The 23,541-nt window shown below is 40.4% G+C and overlaps 1 protein-coding gene across 2 annotated transcripts in view; it reads right to left on the bottom strand.

Annotated features, from left to right (window-relative positions):
* The window catches only part of PLD5 (phospholipase D family member 5), a 336,282-nt gene that overhangs the window by 151,639 nt on the left and 161,102 nt on the right, over positions 1-23,541 (bottom strand). The window contains exon 4 of one of the 2 annotated variants that reach the window (XM_042925274.1): positions 8,230-8,341. In XM_042925274.1, coding sequence (XP_042781208.1) covers positions 8,230-8,341 — 112 coding nt within the window. Of the gene's footprint in view, positions 1-8,229; positions 8,342-23,541 lie in introns of those variants that run through there. The other variant, XM_042925277.1, reaches the window with a different exon arrangement.

Genomic DNA, 23,541 nt, shown 5'->3' with positions numbered 1-23,541 from the left:
AACTCCAAGAAGAAAACACAGGGAAGAAAATCTCCTTGACACTAGTCTGGGCAATGATATTTTGGATATGACACCAAAAGGCAAAAATAATCAAGTGGGCCTACTTCAAACTAAAAAGCTTTGCACAGCAAAGTAAGAATCAACAAAATGAAAAGGCCACCTATAGAATGGCAGAAAATATTTCCAAACCATCTATATGGTGAGGGGCTAATATCTAAAATATATAGAGACCTTATACGACCCAACTGTAAAAAAACGACCCGATTAAAAAAAGGGACAAAGGACCTGAATAGACATTTTTCCTAAGATGACATACAAATGGCCAACAGGTTACCCTGAAAAGGTTCTTAACATCACTGATGACCAGGTAAACACAAATCAAAACTACAAGGAGATATCACCAGACACCTGTTAGAATGGCTTTTATCAAAAAGACAAGACATAACAAGTGTTGGCAAGGATGTGAAGAAAAAGGAACCTTTGTACACTGTTGTAAACTGGTTCAGCCCCTATGGAAAACACCATGGAGATGCCTAAAAAAAAAAAAGAACCACTGTATGATCCAGCTAATCCCACTTCTGGGTATAGATCTAAAAGAAACAAAATGAATACCTCAAAGGGATATGATGTTCACGTTCATCGCAGGATTATTCAAATAGTGAAGATATGCAAGCAATCTATCAGTCTGTCAAAGATGAATAGATAAAGATGTGGTGCGCGCACACACACACACACACACACACTCACAAATATTATTCAGCCACAACACAGAAGGAAATCTTGATATCTGCAACAACATGGATGAACTAGAGAGCACTATTCTAAGTGAAATAAGCCAGACAAAGGCAAAAATACTTGTCATCTCACTCACATGTGGAATCTAAAAAAAGTTTAAAAGTCAAGGTCACAGAAAGAGAGTAGAATCATGGCTACCAGGTAGATGGGCAAGATGGGGGAGATGCTAGAAGCATCTTTTAGTTACAAAAGGAATGAGTTCTGGGGATCTAATGCATAGCATGGTAACTGCAGTTAACATTGTCTTGTAGTACTGAAATTTACTAAAAGAGTAGGTCTTTAATTGGTTCTCATCACAAAAAGGAAAAATAAAGGTAACTGCGTGAGGTGATGGATGTGTTAATTAACCTGAACGTGGTAATCATGTCACGAAGGATGTATACCAAATCATCACACTGTAGACTTTAAATATACACAATTATATTCTTGAATTATACCTCAATAAAGCTGGAGGAAAAAAAAGTAGTTTCCCACTGGTAAGTAGAAATCTTTGCCTATTTTTTCTCTATAGGCCAAGCTCTGCATTATGAAGAATTTATGAACACACTGATGGGTAATAAGAAACATGTACTACTTGTGCAATATTTAAAATGTGGAGATTTGCACCCATAAGTTATTGTAACTTCTCCAAAGATAGCATTAAAGGCTCTAGAAAAGTAATTACAATCACCCAGATGTAGCTCTATCAACTATTTGGCTATTTTATGGTAATCTTTTTTTTCTAATATCTTGAGCAGATAATTCAAAATTAAAATCAGACATTAAGGGAATAGCAGGTCTAATATCAAAGCTTTTTGCTACTCTTCTGATTTGAAAAAAACCTCTACATTTTATGTACTTAAAAATCTGAAATGGAAGGATTTTCTATTGGTTAGAACAATATTTTCTTTTACAAGAAATATTTTGGAGTTTTGAGACTCGTTACAATAGAAAAGCTTGCCAACGCCAAATCTGAACACTTTTGGAAAGCATAAATATGTTTAATATGTGTAACTGCTAACTTTTATTTCCTGTTCTAAAAGAGGTTATTAAACAACCATGCAGAAATAGAATATCATTGACGTTTTATTAAAAAGAGGGAGTTGTTATTAAGAAGAGTGAGAGGGCTTTAGTCTCATTTCAAATATCAAAATTCTTATTTAAATGAGTAAGGCTTAGTCACAAGAAAGTGCCAATTAAATATATACTCTGTGTTCAATGCTTTGTGGATGGGATGCCAGGATGAGCTGAAGAGGGCCAACCAACAGGTGCTTGTTAGGATCCTCTTGCTCTTGTCTGTTCTCCAACATGAGTAAGGTTCTGTCTAATTAGTTCACCTGGTTGGCATACAGTGGTAACAAGGGACCATCGGGGTTAGCTTTACTCAAACCACAGACTGTGTTTGAGACAGCCACCCAGCAAATGTATGAATTTGTTCACAAAGGGAACAAATGAGGGGAGGTGGAGGGCTGAGGGCCAAAGAGTAATAGAAATGAAACTATGTCGATGAAAAGAGTGAGAAAGCTAGAACTTTAACTTTTTAAATCTCATGGAAGATTTAAAGATCTGTCCGTCCATCCATCCATCTATGTTTTTGTCTATCCATCCATCCATCCATCCATCCATCCATCCATCCATCCATATATTCTAAAGAAACCAAAGAGGAAAGAAATTCTTGACACATTAATGCTATGGCTAAGATTTGCAAATCTGTCTATCTGTCCGTCTACTTATCTGTCATCCACCCATCCATCTAAAAAACCAAAGGGGAAAGAAACTCTTCACACATTAATGCTCTGGCTAAACAACATACAACTCCATAAAGTAGTTCTGTTATCTGCTCCTTAAAGATGTCACAAGGGTCTACAGGCAGCATGGTCTAACCCGAAGGTTTGATCTCCCATATGTCTGCATGCACACTAAAGGAGGGATTGAGAGAGCAAGGCAGTTTGATTCTAAGAGACTGAGAGCTTGAAACACCAGCTGAGCCAGGACTGGGCTAACAGGCCTGTTGCCTTAACATCAACAGTAAGCTGCACTCTCAGAAGGGAAGGGCACAGTGTGCGGGTCTTGCTGGAGGTCTCCCAAGCTCTAGGACGAATTTCTTCCTGAAAGGCCAAGCAGCATCTAGTGACAGAGTTTAACCTACAAGTTAGGAGCATTGTCCATTCCTCTCCTATTCGGAACCAAGCTGTCAGGATGACCTCTCCTCCTTTCACTGGGTTGCAATCCCGTCATGCTGTTTACCTTGGAATATGGATTCTGATTTCTTCTCTCTACCCCAGGAGATTGTCTCTTCTCTAGTGTATTTCGGGCTTCTGATTTCATGATTCGTTTTCCCATAGAACTTTCATAGAAAAACTTGATTTGCATAACCTTTCCCATTTCAGGGAATATGGCAGGGTTTTTTCTTTTGTTCATTCATTTGGACAAGAAAATTTCCTATCATTGCATGCATTCAGCATCACGAGTTCTGTTTAAGACATCCCTGTGTTTCCTAAGAACATGCAGAGCCTGAATTCTCTTTCTGTTCAGAGTATGGTTACTGGACCACAAGGAAGCCCTGTTACAGAAGGTGGGGTTAGAATCTACCTCCCTGGGTGCAGTATTAAGAGTGATCAGCTTTAATCTAAGTTAATTACGTACTAAAGCTAAGGTTTCTAAGTTGAATTTTGAAATTTATTGCTGAATTTTAAAGTAACCCTCATTACCACACGTCACTCATTCTAAAGTATGTAGGCTTCACATTTTCACAACTCTGATGTTGGTACGCATCTTATGATTGCGGTAGACAGGGTGACAGTTGTGACCGAGTTGTCACTTCAGGTCTTAGCTGTTATTCCCAGTGGCATGACAGGGCTCCTACGGTTTCTCAATATTCAGTCAACAAACCACTTAAAGCCTCTTTGAGGAAGGATTGTGAGGCTTCTTTACTGTCAGAATATCTTCCTTTGACATTTTCTGGTAAGGTTCTGAAATAAGCAGAACAGAAGTCTACTTAGAGAGAAGAGACAATAGTAGGGAGTCTGTTTCTAAAGTTAGAACATCATCAGCATCTTGATGGTGGAGACGTGTTGGGTGGAAAACACAGGCATCCATGACTCAGATGCAAAAAGTGATTCAGAAAAATTGGATTCTGCGTAGATGTTTCAAGAATTCCTGGATCATTTTGTTTCACTAATGTCAGTCTGCTCTGGCAAACCATAAACTCTCTGAAGTCAGGGGAAGGCTCACGCCTTCGTCAAGTTTCTATCTTTAAAGCCCAGGGGAGGTACCTGTCAGATATTCAAGGACAGTTGTTGAACAAATAATGAATGAACAATGGAAGAAAAGAAGACGGTAAGACCTTCTGAGAAAAAGAGAGGAAGTCTGAAGGAAATACTATGAGTAAGGCTTAAAATGGACCCTGAGGGACAAAGAAGAGCTTACAAGTTGATAAGGGGAGAAAGGGTATTTCAAACACAAGGAAAAGTGTGTGTTAGGAAATAGAGCCCTGGAAAAGCATGCTATATTTAGGAAACCACAACTATCTTTCAGATATTTGGAAAGCCAACAACAGAAAATAGTACTAATGAGACTGAAAAGGAGATTCAGATCCTGGATTGTTTTGAGTGCTTTGCCCTTTTTTTTTTTTTTAAGAACTGCGGACTTTATTTCTAGATCACCCATTTTAATCCTTAATGACTTTTATCTCACGAGTTGTTCTATTAGGGAGTTATCCAATAGTGAACAGGCAAAGTCTCGTTTTTCCCAAAAGGAAATTTATATTTTCTGGCTTAACATTTTATTCATAATTTTTGGTAGGCTATTGGGGTAAATATTTTAGTCCTATTATATGAAAGCACACTGAATTGCTATGGTTTTGAAAGACAAAGAAAAAAACAGCTCTTCTTAATTATAAATTTCATTGCAACAATAACTATAAAGATTAAAAACATAGTAGGTAAGGAGATGGATGGGCAGAGCACAGAGGATTTTCAGGGGCACTAAAATATTCTGTATGATGTTATGTTGATAGATATATGTCACTACATAAGTGTTCAAACCCAGAGAATGTAAAACACCAAGAGTGATTCCTAAGGTAAACTGTGGACTTTGGGTGATGATGATGTGCCAATGTAGGCTCACACATGACCCTTCTGGTGAGCGATGTTGATGATGGGGAGGCTGTGTGTGTGTTGGGGCAGGGGGTATGTGGGAAATCTCTGTACCTTCCTCTCAAAGTTGTTGTAAACCTAAAACAGTTCCAAAAAAAAAAAAAAATAAAACCTTAAAAAAAAACACAGTAGTATGACTGAGAAATAATATTTTGCTCATGGTTGAAAAACATAGCCAGAAATAAACATTGTATTAGTAGTATAAAACCACGTTGCTGTGCTTTTACCAGCATGCAGTTTGGTGGTGGGGGTGGGGGGTGGGGGGGGGAGTTTGGTGGTGGGGGTGGGGGGTGGGGGGGGAGTTTCCAAGGTGCCAGCTGGGAGGCATGAACAGAGAGAGGAGAACATGAAGGAAATACTCCCCCACTGCCCACCGCAGCTACAGAAGGCAGCCGGTGACCCAAGCCCTGTGAAGGCAAGTATGGAGGAAGGAACAGGACTCAGTGACAGTCCCACATCACATTAGATTGCCTGTGAGGCATCAGGCAGTGAGAAGCCATTTCACACAGGATGCTCATTCAGCTATGAACATCACTTTCAGACTAATCCTCTGCCCAAGGCTATAAGCTGATAAAATGCAAAAACAAAAAACAAAGATGAAAGCCATGAAGACATCAATTTGCACATGACATATCTGAAAAAGGGTTAGAATCAAAAATCCACAAAGAACTTATCAAACTTAACAGCCAAAAAACAAATAACCCACTTAAGAAATGGGCAGAAGACATGAACAGACAATTTTCCAAAGAAGACATCCAGATGGCTAATGGACACATGAAAAGATGCTCAACATCACTCATCATCAGGGAAATACAAATCAAAACCATGATGAGATATCACCTCACACCTGTCAGAATGTCTAAAATTAACAACACAAGAAACAACAGGTGTTGGCAAGGATGTGGAGAAAGGAGAACCCTTTTGCACTGTTGGTGGGAATGACAACTGGTGCAGCCACTCTGGAGAACAGTATGGAGGGTCCTCAAAAACCTAAAAATATAACTACCCTGAGATCCAGCAATTGAACTACTATGTATTTACCCAAAGTATACAAAAATACAGGTTCAAAGGGGATAGATGTGCCCCAATGTTTATAGAAGCATTATCAACAATAGCCAAATGTCTGTCGACTGATGAATGGATAAAGAAGATGTGGTGTCTATATTACTCAGCCACCAAAAAGACATCTTGCCATTTGCAATGACTTGGATGAAGCTAGAAGGTATGCTAAGTGAAATAAGTCAATCAGAGAAAGACAAATACCATATGATTTCGCTCATATGTGGAATTTAAGAAACAAAACAAATGAATATATGGGGGGAGGGGAGAGAAGAGAGGGAAACAAACCACAAGAGACTGTGAATAATAGAGAACAAATTGAGGGTTGATGGAGAGAGGTGGGTGAAGGATGAGCTAGAGGGGAGATGGGTATTAAGGAAGACACTTGTGATGCGCACTGGGTGTTGCATGTAAGTGATGAATCACTGAATTCTAGTCCTGAAACCAACATTGCACTGCACATTAACTAACTGAAATATAAATTAAAAATAAGGAAGAGTTCTTGGGTGGCTCAGTTGGTTAAGTGTCCAACTCTTGGTTTGGGTTCAGGTCATAATCTCGCAGTATATGAGTTCAAGCCCCTTGTTGGGCTCTGCACTGACAGTGCGGAGCCTGCTTGGGATTCTCTCCCTCTCTCTCTCTGCCTCTCTCCTGTTCCCACTGTCTCTGTCTCTCTCAAAATAAATACATAAAACTTTAAAAAAAATAAGGAAAGGGAAAAAAAAAGACTTACATGGCAAATTTAATTCTATAAAAAAAATTTATGAAGTAATTTCCCACAAATTTCAAGGGTTGTAAATCACACAGAGTTATACTCTCTGATGCAGATGTGCAGCCTGAGAGGCTGGGAAGGTGGGAACTCGAGTAAAGAAGGGAGGGGAAGGAAGTGTGTCAGCTAAGCCAATGTGCTGCGTCAGATGCTTATGGTGTGTGTGTATATGTGGGGTATGTGTGTATAGGTTGTGTGTGTGTGTGTGTGTGTGTGTGTGTGTGTGTGTATGGTAGTAAATGCCATGGGATGTTTATCTGCAAATACAGGCACCCAGAGTTAGCCCAAAGTAATCCATTCCTAACAATGTGTCAGATAATGGATTTTATCTGAGTGGGAACCCAATCTCACATTTTTTAAACAGGAAAAGTAATACATTTCTAATTCATATTAATCCACTGTTTTTCAAAAAATATTATGCTGTGCTCAGGTGGCATACCAAAGCTTTTCAGGCCTAACAGTATCTCATAAGTTACCTCGACTTTCCTTACACAGAACAAATACTACACATGTGCCTGGCCAAGCTTATGTCTTCTATGTATTTATGTCTTTCTGTAGGCTTTATCGCTTCCAACTTTCCTTCTGCAGAAGGAAAGACCACTTGGGTTCACCCTTTGCTTTATAGTCCATTGAATTTTCCAGAAGGTGTTTTCACTTAGCAGTCTGGGAAAGATGACAAGCAAAAGTGCCCAGCATGTTTAAGGAGCACACACACGAGATGCAGTGTCATCAGGTAACACTGACACTCACTGGGGCCAATGCCTTGTCTTCTCCCGGGGACGCCGGGCAGCTCAAGCATTTTCACTGGCTCACACCTGCCATGTCCGTTCGGACGCTTACAGTTCAGAGTAAATTCAGGGCCAAAATTTTTATAAAGCCATAAAAACTATTTGGAAGTGAGTTCAGTTAGTCAAGACAAAGCAAAATGAAGAAAGTTATTTCATAATGATTCCCCGTCTTCATGGGATTTTGAGACAAAGTGCAGAGTGGCCTATGAATGATGTTCTCTGTGGAATTATCTCAGAATTCATGAATTAGGCCAGGTTTCATAGACTCCTCCATCTGACTATATTATTTTAAAGAAGATGTTGCACGAGGAGAACTTCCATTTGAAGGACAAGAGGAAAACAGCAATCCAATGTTTGTTCAAACGAGAAGTGGCTCTTTAATCACATCACAGAAGTGTTCGGAGAGGGAAAGATTCTTGTTTCTAGTTAATTATCATTGAATGGCCAGGGGATTATTTTGCATAAACTAATATGCAACAACACTATTTAAAAACTCCCAGTAGTATTGATTAATTAGTTCTCTCATTTAAAGGCGGTAATCAGGCTATTTTTCAAAGGAGAAATAAGAAGTGTATTACATGCAATGTGTCGACTATAAAAAATCATGTATTATTTTAAGTGAAATGAAAGACATCTTAACAGAATCCCTAGGGGTAGAGTAGCATAGCAACCTTGGCCTTACCCTTTAATCTCAAGGCTTCTAATACCTTTGAGTCAGCTGTTACATCACTCACTAGCTTGATTTCGATATTTTGCGAAGTCAGTTGGAGCAGCTTTTCGAAGAGACGTTGACCCTAGAAAAAAATATTCAGAGACAAGGAAAGTCAGAAGCCCTGCACGTATGCTATTTTAAACAGGTATAAATAAACTTATTAAAAATTGAAATTATTCATTCAAATTTTAAAAGGCAAGCACTTCAGCAACTGATACTCATGTAAAATTGTTTCAAGAGTTACATAAACACAGCAGTAGCAGACACAGATTATGCTTTCTTGAGTGCTATGCAACCCCACAATTCTTGCCATCATAATTTCGATGCTACAGGGCAAATCTACACTTCTTTTACTTTTTCATGAATTCTGCGTTACCTACGCATGAAGGGGCAGCAGAAAATATTAGACAGTTGTGTTTGGGCTGAGACAGACCTGGATGCAAGCTGGTTTTCCAGTTTATAAATTGTGTTTCTGAATCTCACTAAATCTCCAGCTTCTTCCTCAGTAAAATGCACATAATAATATTTACCATAGAAGGTTTTTGTGAGAATTAAAGGCATTAGTCATAGGTAAGTACCCTTCCAGTGGGAGCTCTTATGGGGAAAGTCAGGGTGATTTCTCCGTGATTTGCCTGAATTCCTCTTCTGGTTTAAAACCTGTCTGACTGAATCCAACTAATGTTCTTCCTAGCACTCTGTAATTACTAGCACAATCTAAAACTGATGAAACAAAAATACAAAATAAAAAGTGAAGGTTTTGCTTCTGTAAGATTTTCACAAGCATTAAATTTTTATTGTAAGTTTTACTCTCCAGGAGCCTCTGAGTAGAGGTTGGTCTGTAGCCATCATATCATCTCAGGGAGTGGACTGCAAGCCTGTCCTATTTATTTCCCCTTGTGTGTGTGCATAGCTTCCCTCTCCTTATCATAAAAGGAAACGGTCTTCTTTTATTGATTTTTCAGATCTTTGTTATTCAGCCACAAACTCAAATGCCTTCCGGGGTCAGACAGGCAATAAGGCTTTGCTTTTAATGGCCCCCAAGTGGCAAAGTCTTATCCTGCTTTGATAAGAATGGGCCATTAATGGGGCGTCTGGGTGGCTCAGTCACCCCGTCCAGCTCAGGTCACGATCTTGAGGTTCTTGAGTTTGAGCATTGGGCTCTGTGCTGACAGCTTGGAGCCTGGAGCCTGCTTCAGATTCTGTGTCTCCCTTGCTCTCTGCCCCTCCCCTGCTCATCCTCTCTCTCTCAAAAATAAATAAACATTAAAGAAAAAAGTAAAAGAATGGACCGTTACTAATGATTACGTGCAGAGGATGGAGACTGAGAACGCAGAACGGAGGAAATGTGGATGTAGTGTGTGATTCCTGCCGTTCAGCCTCAGAAAACAGAGAAGGCAAAGATCAAAGCTTAAAGCTTTGGAGGGTAAGGAGGAGGGAGCTAGGGCCACCTGGCAGGCAGGAGTGTCTGGCATAAGTGGGAGTTGTGCCCCACGGCAGGCACAGAGGTTTCCGTTTCCTTTAACTAAGTGTGCTAGCCGAGGTTGCCAAAGGTGGAGCTCATGGAATTACTCTGCACCCAGAGCCTGGAGGCAGGCTCACAGCAGACCAGGTTTCCTAGGAGGCACTGAATGAGGGCAGCGGACTGTTGTCAACTGCTAATTTAAAAGAGGTGGAGTGGGGAGTGAGAGAGAGAAACATATGGAGAGACAGAGGACAGAAGAAAGAAAACAGGCTGACTTGCAGATTGCAGGGTCCATGTAGATTTCAGGTTTATTGCACAGAGATAAGGGGCTGGGCGGTGAGAGGCTCAGATACAGGCCAGAGGGACATCCAGGTGGGGGGCTCTGTGGTTCTCCTGCAGGGTTATCACCAAGATGACCTTCCTCATCAGCTCGGGCTCTCCACTGACGTGCACTACAATCTTGTCACACACCCTGGGATGCTTGGTGATGTCTGCATGGTCCAGATTTCTGGAGCCCAGACTCATGGTCATCATATAGTCATACAGATTATTCATACTTTTCCCCTTCACACAGAGAAAAGGCTTATATGCTTTGTGTTTGATGAGACTCACCAGTAACGAGCTGGTATTTTTACACAAATGCTTTTTTTTTTTTTTTTTTTTGGTTCTTAGTTCACAATGTATTTAGTACAAATGAAACATAGGAGATCTTCTAACCTATCTGTATTTCTGGCTCTGTGCCTTAAACTGATTCCCACTGTGTTATTTTTGTGAACACCAGAAATCTCAAACATGGATGAAAATAGAAACTCCCAAATCTACAGATACTGGCAGACTGTCATTAAATAAAGCTTATTTTTACTGTTAGTATGTGCTGATTACTTACACCAAGGATTCTTAAAATTGTTAATTATAGTGCTTATTGTAATGAACTTGGGCCTGGGGGGAACTTCTCTGTTTTCAATGTCTTACCTTCCTATCCACACATTCTGGCTAAGACATCAGAATGTAGTAAAAAAGGTGTGAAACACCTTCTCCATGCCGAGATCTGTAGTAAGGGCTACTGTTTTCTGAGTTAAATCTACTCACTGTATTGTTATAAAGGAATACAAAAGCCCCTTTGTTTTTAAACATCAGTATGGTTAACTCTTAACACAGGTTTGAGCTGCACAAATCCACTTGTACTCGGATTTTTTTTGACAAATATTGCATAGTCCTGTATATGTGTTTTCTCATCCTTATGATTTTCTTAATAACATTTTCCTAGTTTACTTTATTATTCACATAACATACAAAATATGTGCTAGTTGGCTATTTATGTTATCAGTCAGACCTCTGATCAACAGGAGGCTATTAGTATCAGAGTTTTGGGGAGTCAAAAGTTTATGTGGATTTTCAACTATGCAGGGGGTTGGTACCCTATTAACTCCTGTTGTTCAAGGGTCAACCAATTTAAAAACTTGCCCTTCCTGGTGAGAAACAGTAGGCCACATTTCAAAATTAAATGAATCCTCTTGAAGATGTCAGTGGCTCAGGCATGTTGAGCAGTTTAAGCCAATTAAGCCCAGGCAGCCTGCCTAGAGATTGGAGTATGAAGTGTTGAGGGGGATTAGTTAGCCACCCAATACTGTCCCTCCTTTACCTAAAAGGAAGAAGCCACTAATAATCTGATAAAGTCAAATATCAGTGCATTTAAGGGGCCCAACAAGAGAAAAGATGCTTGAACACAGTGGGCATTTGATGATACCAACAACTCAAGAAGACAGACCTAGAGCTAAAACACAATGTAAGTATTCAAGGACAGGTAAGCATGGCTGGGACTAACACTTTATGATTTTAGAAGTAAATTAGAATAATAATTAAAGAACAGCATAGCCACTGTTGTGACCCAAATCATTGGTCTGAAGACCTCAAGGAAGAAATACCTCTAAGTGCACACACATACACATGCACACACACAAAAACATAAGGGTGACAAGGGAAGAAAAGGGTGATAGATAAATTGAGGATATATAACATGTGGCTAATAGGTGTATTGGAAGACAAAAAGAGGTAAAAAGAATAAGCTTTCAAGTAACAGAAGAAAAATTGTCCTACCTGAGGCAAGACCTAAACCTACATGTTTTTTTTTTTTTTTAAATATGAAATTTATTGTCAAATTGGTTTCCATACAATACCCAGTGCTCATTCCAACAGGTACCTTCCTCAATACCCATCACCCACTCTTCCCTCCCTCCCACCCCCCATCAATGCTCAGTTTGTTCTCACTTTTTAAGATAAACCTACATGTTGAAAAGATAATTGAAGATGAAGGTAAATGCAGTGCGGAGAGACACATTTAGGTACATTCTGTGACACTGATCAATAGCAAAGAGAAAGAGAAATTCTTAAAACCCAGCCAAAAACAAAACAAAAACAAAAGCTACCTATCAAGCAAAATGGATCAGACTGGCATGGAGCCAACCATTTGCAACACTAAGTTGGTACATGGTGGCTACAGACTATAAAATAAAAAATAACTAAAGCAAAGGAATGCTTTACTCAAAGATTTTACCCACCAGGGTGAAAAAAAGAAATATTTGCAGATACATACAGATTTAGAAACTATATTACCTACATAACCCATATGAAGGACATATTCAAGGAAAGAATCTAATTAAACGGTAAAGGACACTAATCACCATCAAGGAGGATGAAAAGGATAAGAGACAAGTGATGAGCAAGATGATATGGATTATGTGTTTGATGTACCTGGTAAATAAAGATTCTTGACGTAGAAGAGACACATTACAGGGGAAGGTCTACTGTTCTACTGAGAATCTATTACGTGATTCTCAGCGGGAGGCACTACTACCCTAAAGGGGATGAGTTTGTTCACTGTGTGCATGTGTGTGTAAGTTATTCTTTTTATAAATAAAACACAGATATATATATACAATAAATATGCAACATATCTGTGGTATTAAAATCTCATGGTTGGGCGGGTGCAGGTTTAGGGAAAAAAACGTCTAAAAAGTCTCTTTAGTAAGGTGATAGAAAAAAGAAGATTGAGAAACACTGGTCTACAACAAACAGGATAAAGAATCTCAGTAAAAATTAGAATGAGAGTTGGGAGGGCTTAAAAGAGCTAGATGAGAAAGAGTAGGCAATTATTCTGTGATGGCACAATTTATGGAGCAGTGACAGTTATAAATTGGTATGTACCAAACAACATGGCATCTAAATATATAAAGCAAAGGCTAACAGTAATGCAATTAAAACACTACAACAATATAATACTTCAAAATATGTCTTTCACAAGTGGGTGACCTAAAAAGGAATAAATGAGAATATATGAAAACTAAATAATATTATCAATAAACTTGATTAGGTATATACATTTATACATATTTCTCATTTTATATATGAAACCCCTCAAAATAATAATTTGCTTGTCTGTAGAATATCATGAAAATCTGTTCTGTAACTGCCATTAAGAAAATTTGAACAAGGGGTGCCTGGGTGGCTCAGTCAGTTAAGTGTTTGACTCTTGATTTTGGCTCAGGTCATGACCTCACAGTTCGGTTTGTGGGTTTGAGCCCCGTGTTGGGCTCTGTGGTGATAGTGTGGAGCCCGCTTGGGATTCGCTCTCTGCCCCTCCCTGCTTGCACACTTACTGTTTGTTGCTCTCTCTCAAAATAAATAAACTTATCTTTATATATATATTTACATAGTTTTTTTTTTTTAAAGAAAGAAAACCTGAACAAAGTTTAAGGAAGATATTCTACCAGCTTCATTCTTTGATCATAATCCAAGAAAATGAGAAACAGACAATTAACAAGCAACACATAAAACAAATCATATCTACTTGAAAATTTAACTTACTCAGATTATCTGTACATCATAGGAGAAAAGAAAAGTGAATTTCTGTATTCTCTGGAAAGCTATAAATAGGTGGGTACTTCAGAGCAAAACCATGAAATGAGGCAATATCTGGTGTCAGGGAAATTTATAACCGTAAATGTCTACAGCTTTATAAAAAATATAAAGTCATGCATAGGAATGGATAAACACAGAAGGGAACTTAATAGAGAATCCAGAAATGGTGCACACAGGATTATATCAATAACAAAGGCACTGTTTTAATTCAGTCTGAAAAAGATAAAGTGGTTAAATCTGGCACAATTGAAAAGACCCCTATATTACACCACTTAGAAAAATATGTTTTCAGGGAAAATAAAAACATATCAATACTTTCAAGAAAATCTATGCAAGTATGGACAGGTATGTTCCATCTTCAAGTAGGGCAAACCTTAACCAAGCTATAGGAGGCTAAATAATGGTCCCCAAAATGTCAGGTCCTAATCTGGAGTCTGCAAATTTTATCTTATTTGGAAATAGAATCTTCACAGATATGATTAAAGATTTCGAGATGAGGTTCTCCTGGATTATTATCTGAGAAGGTCTTAAATGTAATCAGTGTACTTGTAGGAGAAAGGCAGAGAGGCAGAAGGGATTGGACACACCCAGGGGAGGCTGCCACCTGGAGACAGGGCAGAGGTGTTTGGAGATGCCAGCCTTGGAGACTGGAGGGATAGAGCCACCAGCTAAGGGGCGCTGGCAGCTGCCAGAAACTGGAAGGGGTGAGAAGTGTTCTCTCCCAGTCGTGGGGGCTGCTGGAGCCTCAGGACAGAGCACTGCTCTGCTCTGACACCTAGGTTTCAGCCCAGGGAAACTGATTTCAGACTTCTGCCCTCTGGAACCAGGAGAAAATAAATTTCTGTTGTTGTAAGCCATCTGTCTGTGGTGCTTTGTTGCTCTGGCCACAGGAAGCTAATACACAAGCTAGCTACATAGAAGCAATAAAAGATATACAGAATTACCAAAGTTAAAAAATTATACAGAAAAAGATACCACAAAGTAAGTGCAGAAACAGCAAAAATTTGGAATAGTTGTTATGTAGATGAGAAGAAGGGAGGGCCTGATAGCTGTACTCTACAAAAATGCATACAAATTAATAAGAAAAGACCAAAAGCCCAAACAAAGTTGGGCAAAGTGTGGCTATTGAACACGAAGGATGCTTCATGTAGCCAAAGAAATCACAATGCAAAGCAATACGGACATCTCTCTTTGTAAGCAGGAGACTGGAAAATATTTATGAGTGGCAACCTTTACTCCCATCGATGATCTGGGGACAGGACATTCTAACATTGCTGCCTTCCACTCAGTAACCCCACAACTAGAATGCATCCCAAAGACACATAAGCACCAAAATGTGTGTGTGTGTGATTATACATCTTAGGTATGCTGTTACCCACTGATGCACACATATATACACACATACATGTACACATGTGTCTATATGTGCACATAAAGTTTCAATCAAAGTATAAAAGGGTGGATGACTGATATTAAATGATTGATGACACAGTTACTAGAAAACAAGACTAGGATTTATCTTAAGCCATGATGTCCTTTTAAAGCAATACACTTGCCTTGATTTTTTTCTTTCTTTTTTTATATGAAATTTATTGTCAAATTGGTTTCCATACAACACCCAGTGCTCATCCCAACAGGTGCCCTCCTCAATACCCATCACCCACCCTCCCCTCCTTCCCAGCCCCCATCAACCCTCAGTTTGTTCTCAGTTTTTAATAGTCTCTTATGGTTTGGCTCCCTCCCTCTCTTTTTTCTTTTTTGATTTTTTTCTTTAATTTATGATTTAAGAGACAAAACCATATATGCATGGATCCCGTCTTGACTCAATTTCCTATTTATTTAGCCAATTAATTAAATTATCTTCAAGATTGATCACTTATTTACTTACTATCTTTGCTGAAATTTTCAGCACTAAAGAGCTGAAAATTTTTTTCATTTATTTTTAAGTTTATTTATTTTTGAGACAAAGACAGCATGCACGGGGGAGGGACAGACAGAGAGGAAGAGAGAGAATCCCAAGCAGGCTGCACATTGTCAGCACAGAGCTTGACTCAGGGCTCGAACTCACAAAACTGTGAAATCACGACCTAAGCCAAAACCAAGAGTCATATGCTTAACCAACTGAGCCACCCAGGTGCCCTTCTTTTTTTCACTGAGAAAAATTACTGAAATTTTATTTACTTACTATACTTACTGAAATATCTAAAGATTGCCAGGGATATAAATATATTATTTGTACATTTGTCATCATCAGCTTTTATTCTCAAATAAAAGGACCCCCAGAACAGGGAGAAGTGTCTTTTAAGCAATTTCATTCAACACATCTACTGGATGCTCGCTAAGTGCCAGGACCTTCATAAGTGCTGGAGATAAATGATAAGTAGGTAAATACAGCCCAGTGTGTCAGATGTCAGGGTCGAGACCTAGAGACAACACAGCAGGGTCACTAATAACCCTAAGGCACAGCCTAAGGCACACAGGGAAAGTTCCCCAAAGGAGGGGAGGAAAGAAAAGAATGTTCCAGGTGGAGACCTGAGGCCTGAGAACTAAGTAGCAGGGTCTCGTAAGCCTGGGCGGAATTTGGTCCATGTCTGGAAAGCTCCGTGGATCTCCAAAGGATTTTACATACGGAAGCACATCATTGAATTTCTGTTCTAAAAGAAAATTTTGACTGCAAATCGGAGAAGGATGGGTACAGGGCAGGGCTGGAGGCCGAACACAGCAATCAAGTCAGTATGTGGTCCGGTGAGAGACACGGAGTTGTGTCAGTGGCAGCCAGAACGACGGAAAGATCTCATGTGTCGCCAAGATGGCACAGTGACAGACTCCATGGCGAGGTGTGGGCTTGCGGGAGACAGCACAGCCAGGAAAGGTGGCCAGAGGCCCCAGCAGCTCTCTGGACGTGTCTGCGGGACATGGAACTCCTCATCTGAAGGGAGAAGATGCTGGCCTAGGAATCAGCTCACCAATGTCCTGAGGTCATGGATCAGTCACAGCTTTGGGAAGTCAGTGCCATCGGCCCCCCAGCTGAGTGGAGAACACTCGTTTTGTGGGCCAGGAGCAGCAAGCATCACCCGCCTGGTGCCAGGGGTGAGTATCTGCTATGCAGGCATGCAGCCTGCCGCTCCATTCATTAACCCAGGTTTCATCCCACTAAGGGGCTTAATTATTCTGAACAGTTCCTCATCGAGGCCTTGCCTAACAATGGTAAGATATGCAGACAGTGGGTAGCAGCACAGCCACCCCCCCTCAGGGGCAGATAGATGAAGAGACACGAATGAGCTCATCCTACCAATCATGGGCCACGAAACAGCAAGGGATTAATATCAGCAGTGGCATGTTTGAAACAGGGACCTAGGCTCTGAATTCCTACAGTAGCTGGAAAGTAGCTTTGGGGTTCTCCAGCATCCACTCCGGCTGCAAAGGGCAGGTGGACAAGGTCATCTCGGCAGTGTGATCGGCTGTGTCCGGAAAAGTGTGGACGGCACGGCTTGTCAGCACCGCTGTGCAGAAAAGGCGGGTGTGATGGGCAAGGGAGGGATGCATGGCATACGCCAGATACTTCAGCTCTCCCACAGTCACTTGTTCTGAGGGGACAGCGGGCCCCACATTGAACGGAGACAGGATTCCTTCAGATCCTTACTCATGACAGCCCAGCTCCCCCTGTAACATAACCATGAGGGTGTCCTAACACGCTCCCTGAAAATCCCTCCATCTGAAGAAAGAAGCCCAGCCTCCTTAGCCCTCTGACCCTACCTTTTCTATTTTTTTAAAGATATTTATTTATTTTGGGGGAGAGCGCAAGCGGGGTAGGGGTAGAGAGAGGTGGATAGAGGATCTGAATCAGGCCCCACACTGACAGGCTGACAGCAGTGAACCCGATGTGGGGCTCGAACTCACGAACCGCGAGATCATGATGAGGTCGGATGCTCAACTGACGAAGTCACCTGGGTGCCCCATGACCCCACTTCTAAGAACTGACCCCAGGTGAATGAGCAAAAAGAAAATGTTTTGCACAGAGATATTTATAGTAGCAGAATTTATTCAGAAAGAGAAAAATTAAAAAAAATACGTTAAATGTCCAATAATAAAGAGTTCTATAAATTTAATCTGGTCCATCTACAACATTGGATATTATACAGCCAATGTAAAATAACGTTTACCAATAACATGAGAAAGGGCTTCCAGTGTAATGTCAAGATCAAAACTAAGATATAAACTTTACATAATATGAGCATATGTATGTACTTATGCATAAAATACCAAACTTAAAAAAAGTTTTATTGATGGTCACATGGATGATTTTGTTTTTCTTTATTTCTCTGTAGTTTCCAAGTTTTCTTTCTTTTTTTTTTTTTAATGTTTATTTATTTTTGAGACAGAGAGAGACAGAGCATGAACAGGGGAGGGGCAGAGAGAGAGGGAGACACAGAATCTGAAACGGGCTCCAGGCTCTGAGCTGTCAGCACAGAGCCCGACGCGGGGCTCGAACTCACGGACCGCGAGATCATGACCTGAGCCGAAGTCGGACGTTTAACCGACCAAGCCACCCAGGCGCCCCTCCAAATTTTCTGTAGTGAGAAGCTATTTCTATTATAATGAGAAAAAAAATCCAACTGATTCTTTCTAAAACAAAGTTGCAAAAACATAAACTGGCCATACACAGGAAATGCAGCAAGGAGGTCTAGACACAAAACAATCAAGACTTTTAGGTAAACAAAACTAAGATAAGACAATTTTAAGAAAAAAACATTTTTTAATCCAAATAACTGGGAAGAGTATCTTTGGGTTCATGATTTATTCATGCCTATATGATTGGATTTTAAAAGAATCACAGAGGTTAAACTCTCGCTAATCATAGTGCTTATGAGTTTATATCAGAATGATGATTTCCCTTGGAAATATATTGGAAAGCAAGCAAGAGCATAATTAGGATTGCTCAACAGATGGGGAAACAGAAGCACAGTGAAGCAGCAGGAAGTTACCAAGAAAGAACAGCACCAAGGGAGAACCAGAAGCCATAGGAGCCAGAGAGCTCGCTGGGCCACCAAGAGCCAAGGACAGCCTTCCCGACCTGCTTGGTGCTGCTTTAGCATTCTGCATTGCCAACAGTGGTTTCTCCAGCAACTCCACTATACTTTGAGTTCCACAAGGGGTGGGGACCACTGCTTATTTGGTTTCACATCTCCAGCAAACAGCGCGGTACCTTACTAATTATCTGTGCAATAAAGGCACACACAAAATCGCTTTGTGGCCACATTTCAAATGCAAGAATGCTAATTTATAAGCATCTGCTGAGTGTTGACTTTGTGGAAGAGGGAAAAAGATGCTACTTTGCAAGAAGGAGACATCCTTTCCATCAGGTGATGCTATTTTCATGCTGACACTGAACACCGGGAGCTTGACTGAAATAATATTTAGCCTAGAGATGAGAGGGCTGAAGAGGGATCTACTGTTTCCAATCCCAAGGCAACTACTGGGCTCCCTTCTCTTCCTGACCACATGCTAGACAATAAAGCTACAGGAATAAACATGGCACATGGCCTGGAGTCCAGAACGGTGTGGAATATTCCAGTAGAAGTTGCCACCATTTTATATCATCACTGAGAGAACAACTGGAATTAACGGGGTTTGTTCATCATGTTACTGAAACACAGAACATTGGATGACAATCCTGGTGGGAAGGCACCAATGTGGCCCAGCCATCAAATCTAGAAGCATCAAATCACTGTTTATTAGACTGGGGTGCTTTTAGGCAGCGATACTCAATCCTGGCTGCCTAACAGAACCACCATTATAACAGTATCAAAGCCTGGCCCCTCTCCAGACACTCTAATTTTAGTGTTTTGGGGTGACCTGGGCATCTATATGTTCCAGAAGCTTTCCTGGTGATTTGACAGGTAGTCATGGTTGAACACTGCCCTACTGGGGGAGGAGGAGGAGAATCTACCTGAAAACATACACATTTCGCTTTCTTCTTTCTTCACCGAAACCCCGAAGAACTTGAACTAGTATCCTGAGTAGAATTATCTCAACCCCCTTGAATAGAAGTTGAGAATGTGACAGACATCTTAAAGTTATTCCCGCTCTCAGGTTACATAGAAAGCAGGCATCCACTAAGTAAATGTACAACTAAATGTCCTGCACCAGGAAAACAAAAATGAAAGTGAAAACAGAAACTCTCTTTCATGAGCTCCATTATTTGTTGTTTTACAAACATTATCTAAATCAGATTTACAAACCCATCCAAAGAGACTGGCATTATTATACCCGTTTTATAGATGAGTTAATTGAGGATCAGATGGGTCATGACATTTATCTAACGTGGCCACAACTACTAAATTACTGGTCACGTCACACAGATTTGCTGCCAAACCCTGTGATCTTTCCACTAGATTATGTGCCTCCTGAAGAATGCTGCTTATTTGTCTTTTCTACAAAACCAAACTCCGAGAACTGAAAATAAACAAAATAATGAATTCTAAACTGAGCCAAAAAACAGAGCATTAGTATGCATCCTAATCTTGTTTCCATTCATTTATACATGTTCTATTTTTCTCTCCAGCCCTGTAAAAACATACAAAACAGACAAGAGTTGGCCACGATATAGTAGAAATGCATGCAAGCCCTCGGATCCGCATCAAAACAAGGGATAAAATGTGTGTTCTTCGTGTTGAATAGGAATATGTCACTTTCTCTGACTGTCTCACACCAAGTTACTAGTTACAAGGCACCAACCTCTTAATTGCAACAGGCTCAAAGAATTTCAGTTACTTAAAGAATCCAGTCTCCACCAACCACACCCCTCTCCTTTCAGACAGTAAAAAGCAGGAACTGTTGTAATTCTATTTTTCCTAGATAACACACACAAAAAAAAAACCCAGTACAAAAAAAAATTCTTATTAAATATTATGATGAGGCTGCAAGATTTTTGGGTACCTTTCTCAGACTTTCACACTGGCAAAAACAGGATTCTCTTGGTTCCAGAAATACCCCTGTGTTGCAAAGTGGACACTGTTTGTCTACACGATCAATGAATGAACAGCGTCCTTCACCAGACTTGGGGGAGGGAGTGGACCTGCCTTGGGACAGGAGGGGTGGAACGAAAGGAAGAATGGAAAGATGGTGGAGACTGGAGAACACAGAGCCATAGCTGACCCCTCCAGACTGCAGGCTTCCTAGGAGGCCTCGAAACACAGTGATTCTAATAGAAAATGTTAATAATGCTATTTACGAAAAAGTCGTGAACGTAGCTATAAAAGACATGCGACAAGGAAGAGGTTTCCAAGTTAGGTAAAGCGAAAGCCTTTGTCTGTTGGTTAACCTACATCTATAGAGTCAGTTAGGAAGAATACTGCTAGCAAGGAATGAGTGGTCTAGAAGATGTGACCCATGCAGCTGCCTTGCCCATGACAGCAAGGTGTGGCCCACCAGCATCAAGGGGAGATCTCTCAATGTCGCCTGGGTATAGGAGTCTTCAACTTAAAACAAAAACAAGGAGAGGGGCACCTGGGTGGCTCAGTTGGTTAAGTATCTGACTTCAGCTCAGGTCACGATCTCATGGTTCGTGGTTCGAGGACGTTTGGCTCTGAGCTGATGGTGTGGAGCCTGCTTGGAGCCTTCTCTCTCTCTCTCCTTCTCTCTCTGCCCCTTCCCCACTTGCTCTCTCTTTCTCTCTCAAAATAAATAAACTTTAAAAACAAAACAAAATAAATAAAACAAAACAAGGAGCAGAAAACTAGCCAAGTGACCAACCAACAAAAATCAGAAATGGCTATAGGTTTGAGAAGACCACATTACTTCCATGGATTCAAGATTTAAGATGTCAGTGTCCAGAGATACATGTGTATATGTGTGCACACGCGCATGGATGAGTGTAGATAAGCAGATGGGTGATAGCAAGACTTTGCGTAGCTATGTGTTTGTGTAAAGACTTGTGCTTAAAAAATGGAAGTTACAGTAATTTGCATAATCCTTATCTACCCAGGGCTTTACATTTAAAAAAAAAATTTTAATGTTTATTTATTTTTGAGAGAGAGAGAGAGAGAGAGCACTCACACAAGTTGGGGCAGAAGAGAGAGGGAGAGACAGATTCGGAAGCAGGCTCCAGGCTCTGAGCTATCAACACAGAGCCCGATGCGGGGCTCAAACTCATGAACTGTGAGATCATGACCTGAGCCGAAATCAGATGCTCAACCAACTGAGCCACCCAGGCATCCCAAGCTTTACATTTTTAGAAACGATATGTTTCTTTCTTAATTTTACTTGGTAACCACCCCAGTTTCCAGCACAGTGAAAAGCACATAATAAGAACTCATTATTTGTTAGTAAAATTAAACTGACCGGAATGAGAGTTGCAGTGTGTACACAAATAACATTCGTGAGAATAAACGCATAATAAGATGGCCAAACACTGTTCCGTATCCTTCACAGATCTTAACTAGTGTGATCTGCACAACTTACGAGATATGTACGCTCTACGACCCTGATGTTGCTGCTGAGGAAATCGAGGCCTACAGAGTTCAGCATCTCACTCAAAGTCACAAGGCTGATAAAAGTAGATAAAGAATTAAGTAGATAAAAAGGAACCTGAGCTACCCCTTCCTCACTCACCTCCAGAGTCTGCCTACCAACCACAGTCTAGAGACAGGATCCTGGCTTGTGTTCCCCCAAACCACCCGTGGATCACTGAACTTTCATTCATGTTACTCATGAAATTGAGCGAATACCATTACATTTTCTAAATCATAATTTTTCAAAATTGTGATGTCTCATCAATTGGCAATCATGACTCACTGCCGATGAATAACTAATTGATTTCACATAAATGCATCTCTTAAAGATTCAGTTGCGGGAGCTCATTAATTATTTTATTTGGTTTCTCACAGTGAACTCACAGAGAACAGGTTTGTTTGTCCCCCCACCCCTCCCCCAGGGAATTAGGTAGCTCTGAAATCATCAAGTCACATTTCCTGGCTTTTCCTGAATAGTCTTGATTTCATAAATCCCCATCATTTTATCCTATAAATTAGGAATCCCATTGTCCTAAAAATTTCAGTATTTCAGGGTCTAAACTCACCATCTGGACAGAAAGAAACAAAATCCTTTGCCCAATTTAAAATTTTCATTAAATTTTAAAATATGGTAACCATGGAACTATAGACCTCACTAGCCCTTGCCATCCATGGTTTCATACAGAGAAAAGTTACCCACCAATTTCCTTCCACACATAAAGAAGCAAATAAACACAACACCCAAGTGCAAGATGGAAAAGACAAGATGAATTTTTCAGGGTAGGAATTAAAACAGCAACCTCTTGGGACTACAGACTGAAAATGCATTTTTAATGAATGTGTCTGTTTCCACACACACACACACACACACACACACACACACACACACACACGGCTGGCACTTATCATCCTGGTGATAACGACCGTCACTCAGTCTTATAAAATTGCTTCTCATCCAGAAAAGACACAGAGGTCATGTGCCATGTTTATCTGTGTCTCTTTTCTGCCGAGCTGGGGCCTGCCTGACACCAGCTGACCATTCCTCAGGGCATTCCTCATTCCTTACATTTGTATTATAATAAGTAGATGGGCCGACTCTCAGTTGTCCTGTTTATCTATGGGTCATTTGTGGTTTCCACATTGGACTTTTCAGACTCTGTTTGTTTGACTATTTTACTCCTCTTAAAACTATTTTCTTTTAAAAAATATATTAGTGGAAAATAAGCTGTGAACTGGGCCAATTTTCGTTATACTAGAACATCTTAAAAAAATTTTTTTAGGGACCCCTGGGTGGCTCAGTCAGTTAAGCGGCCGACTTTGGCTCAGGTCACGATCTCACGGTTTGTGAGTTCAAGTCCTGCAACGGGCTCTGTGCTGACAGATCAGGGC

Source organism: Panthera leo, chromosome F3, assembly GCF_018350215.1.
Source record: "Panthera leo isolate Ple1 chromosome F3, P.leo_Ple1_pat1.1, whole genome shotgun sequence".
Classification (NCBI taxonomy): Eukaryota; Metazoa; Chordata; class Mammalia; order Carnivora; family Felidae; genus Panthera; species Panthera leo.
Note: the sequence above shows the minus strand (reverse complement) of the source record. Positions and strands in the feature narration are given on the sequence as shown.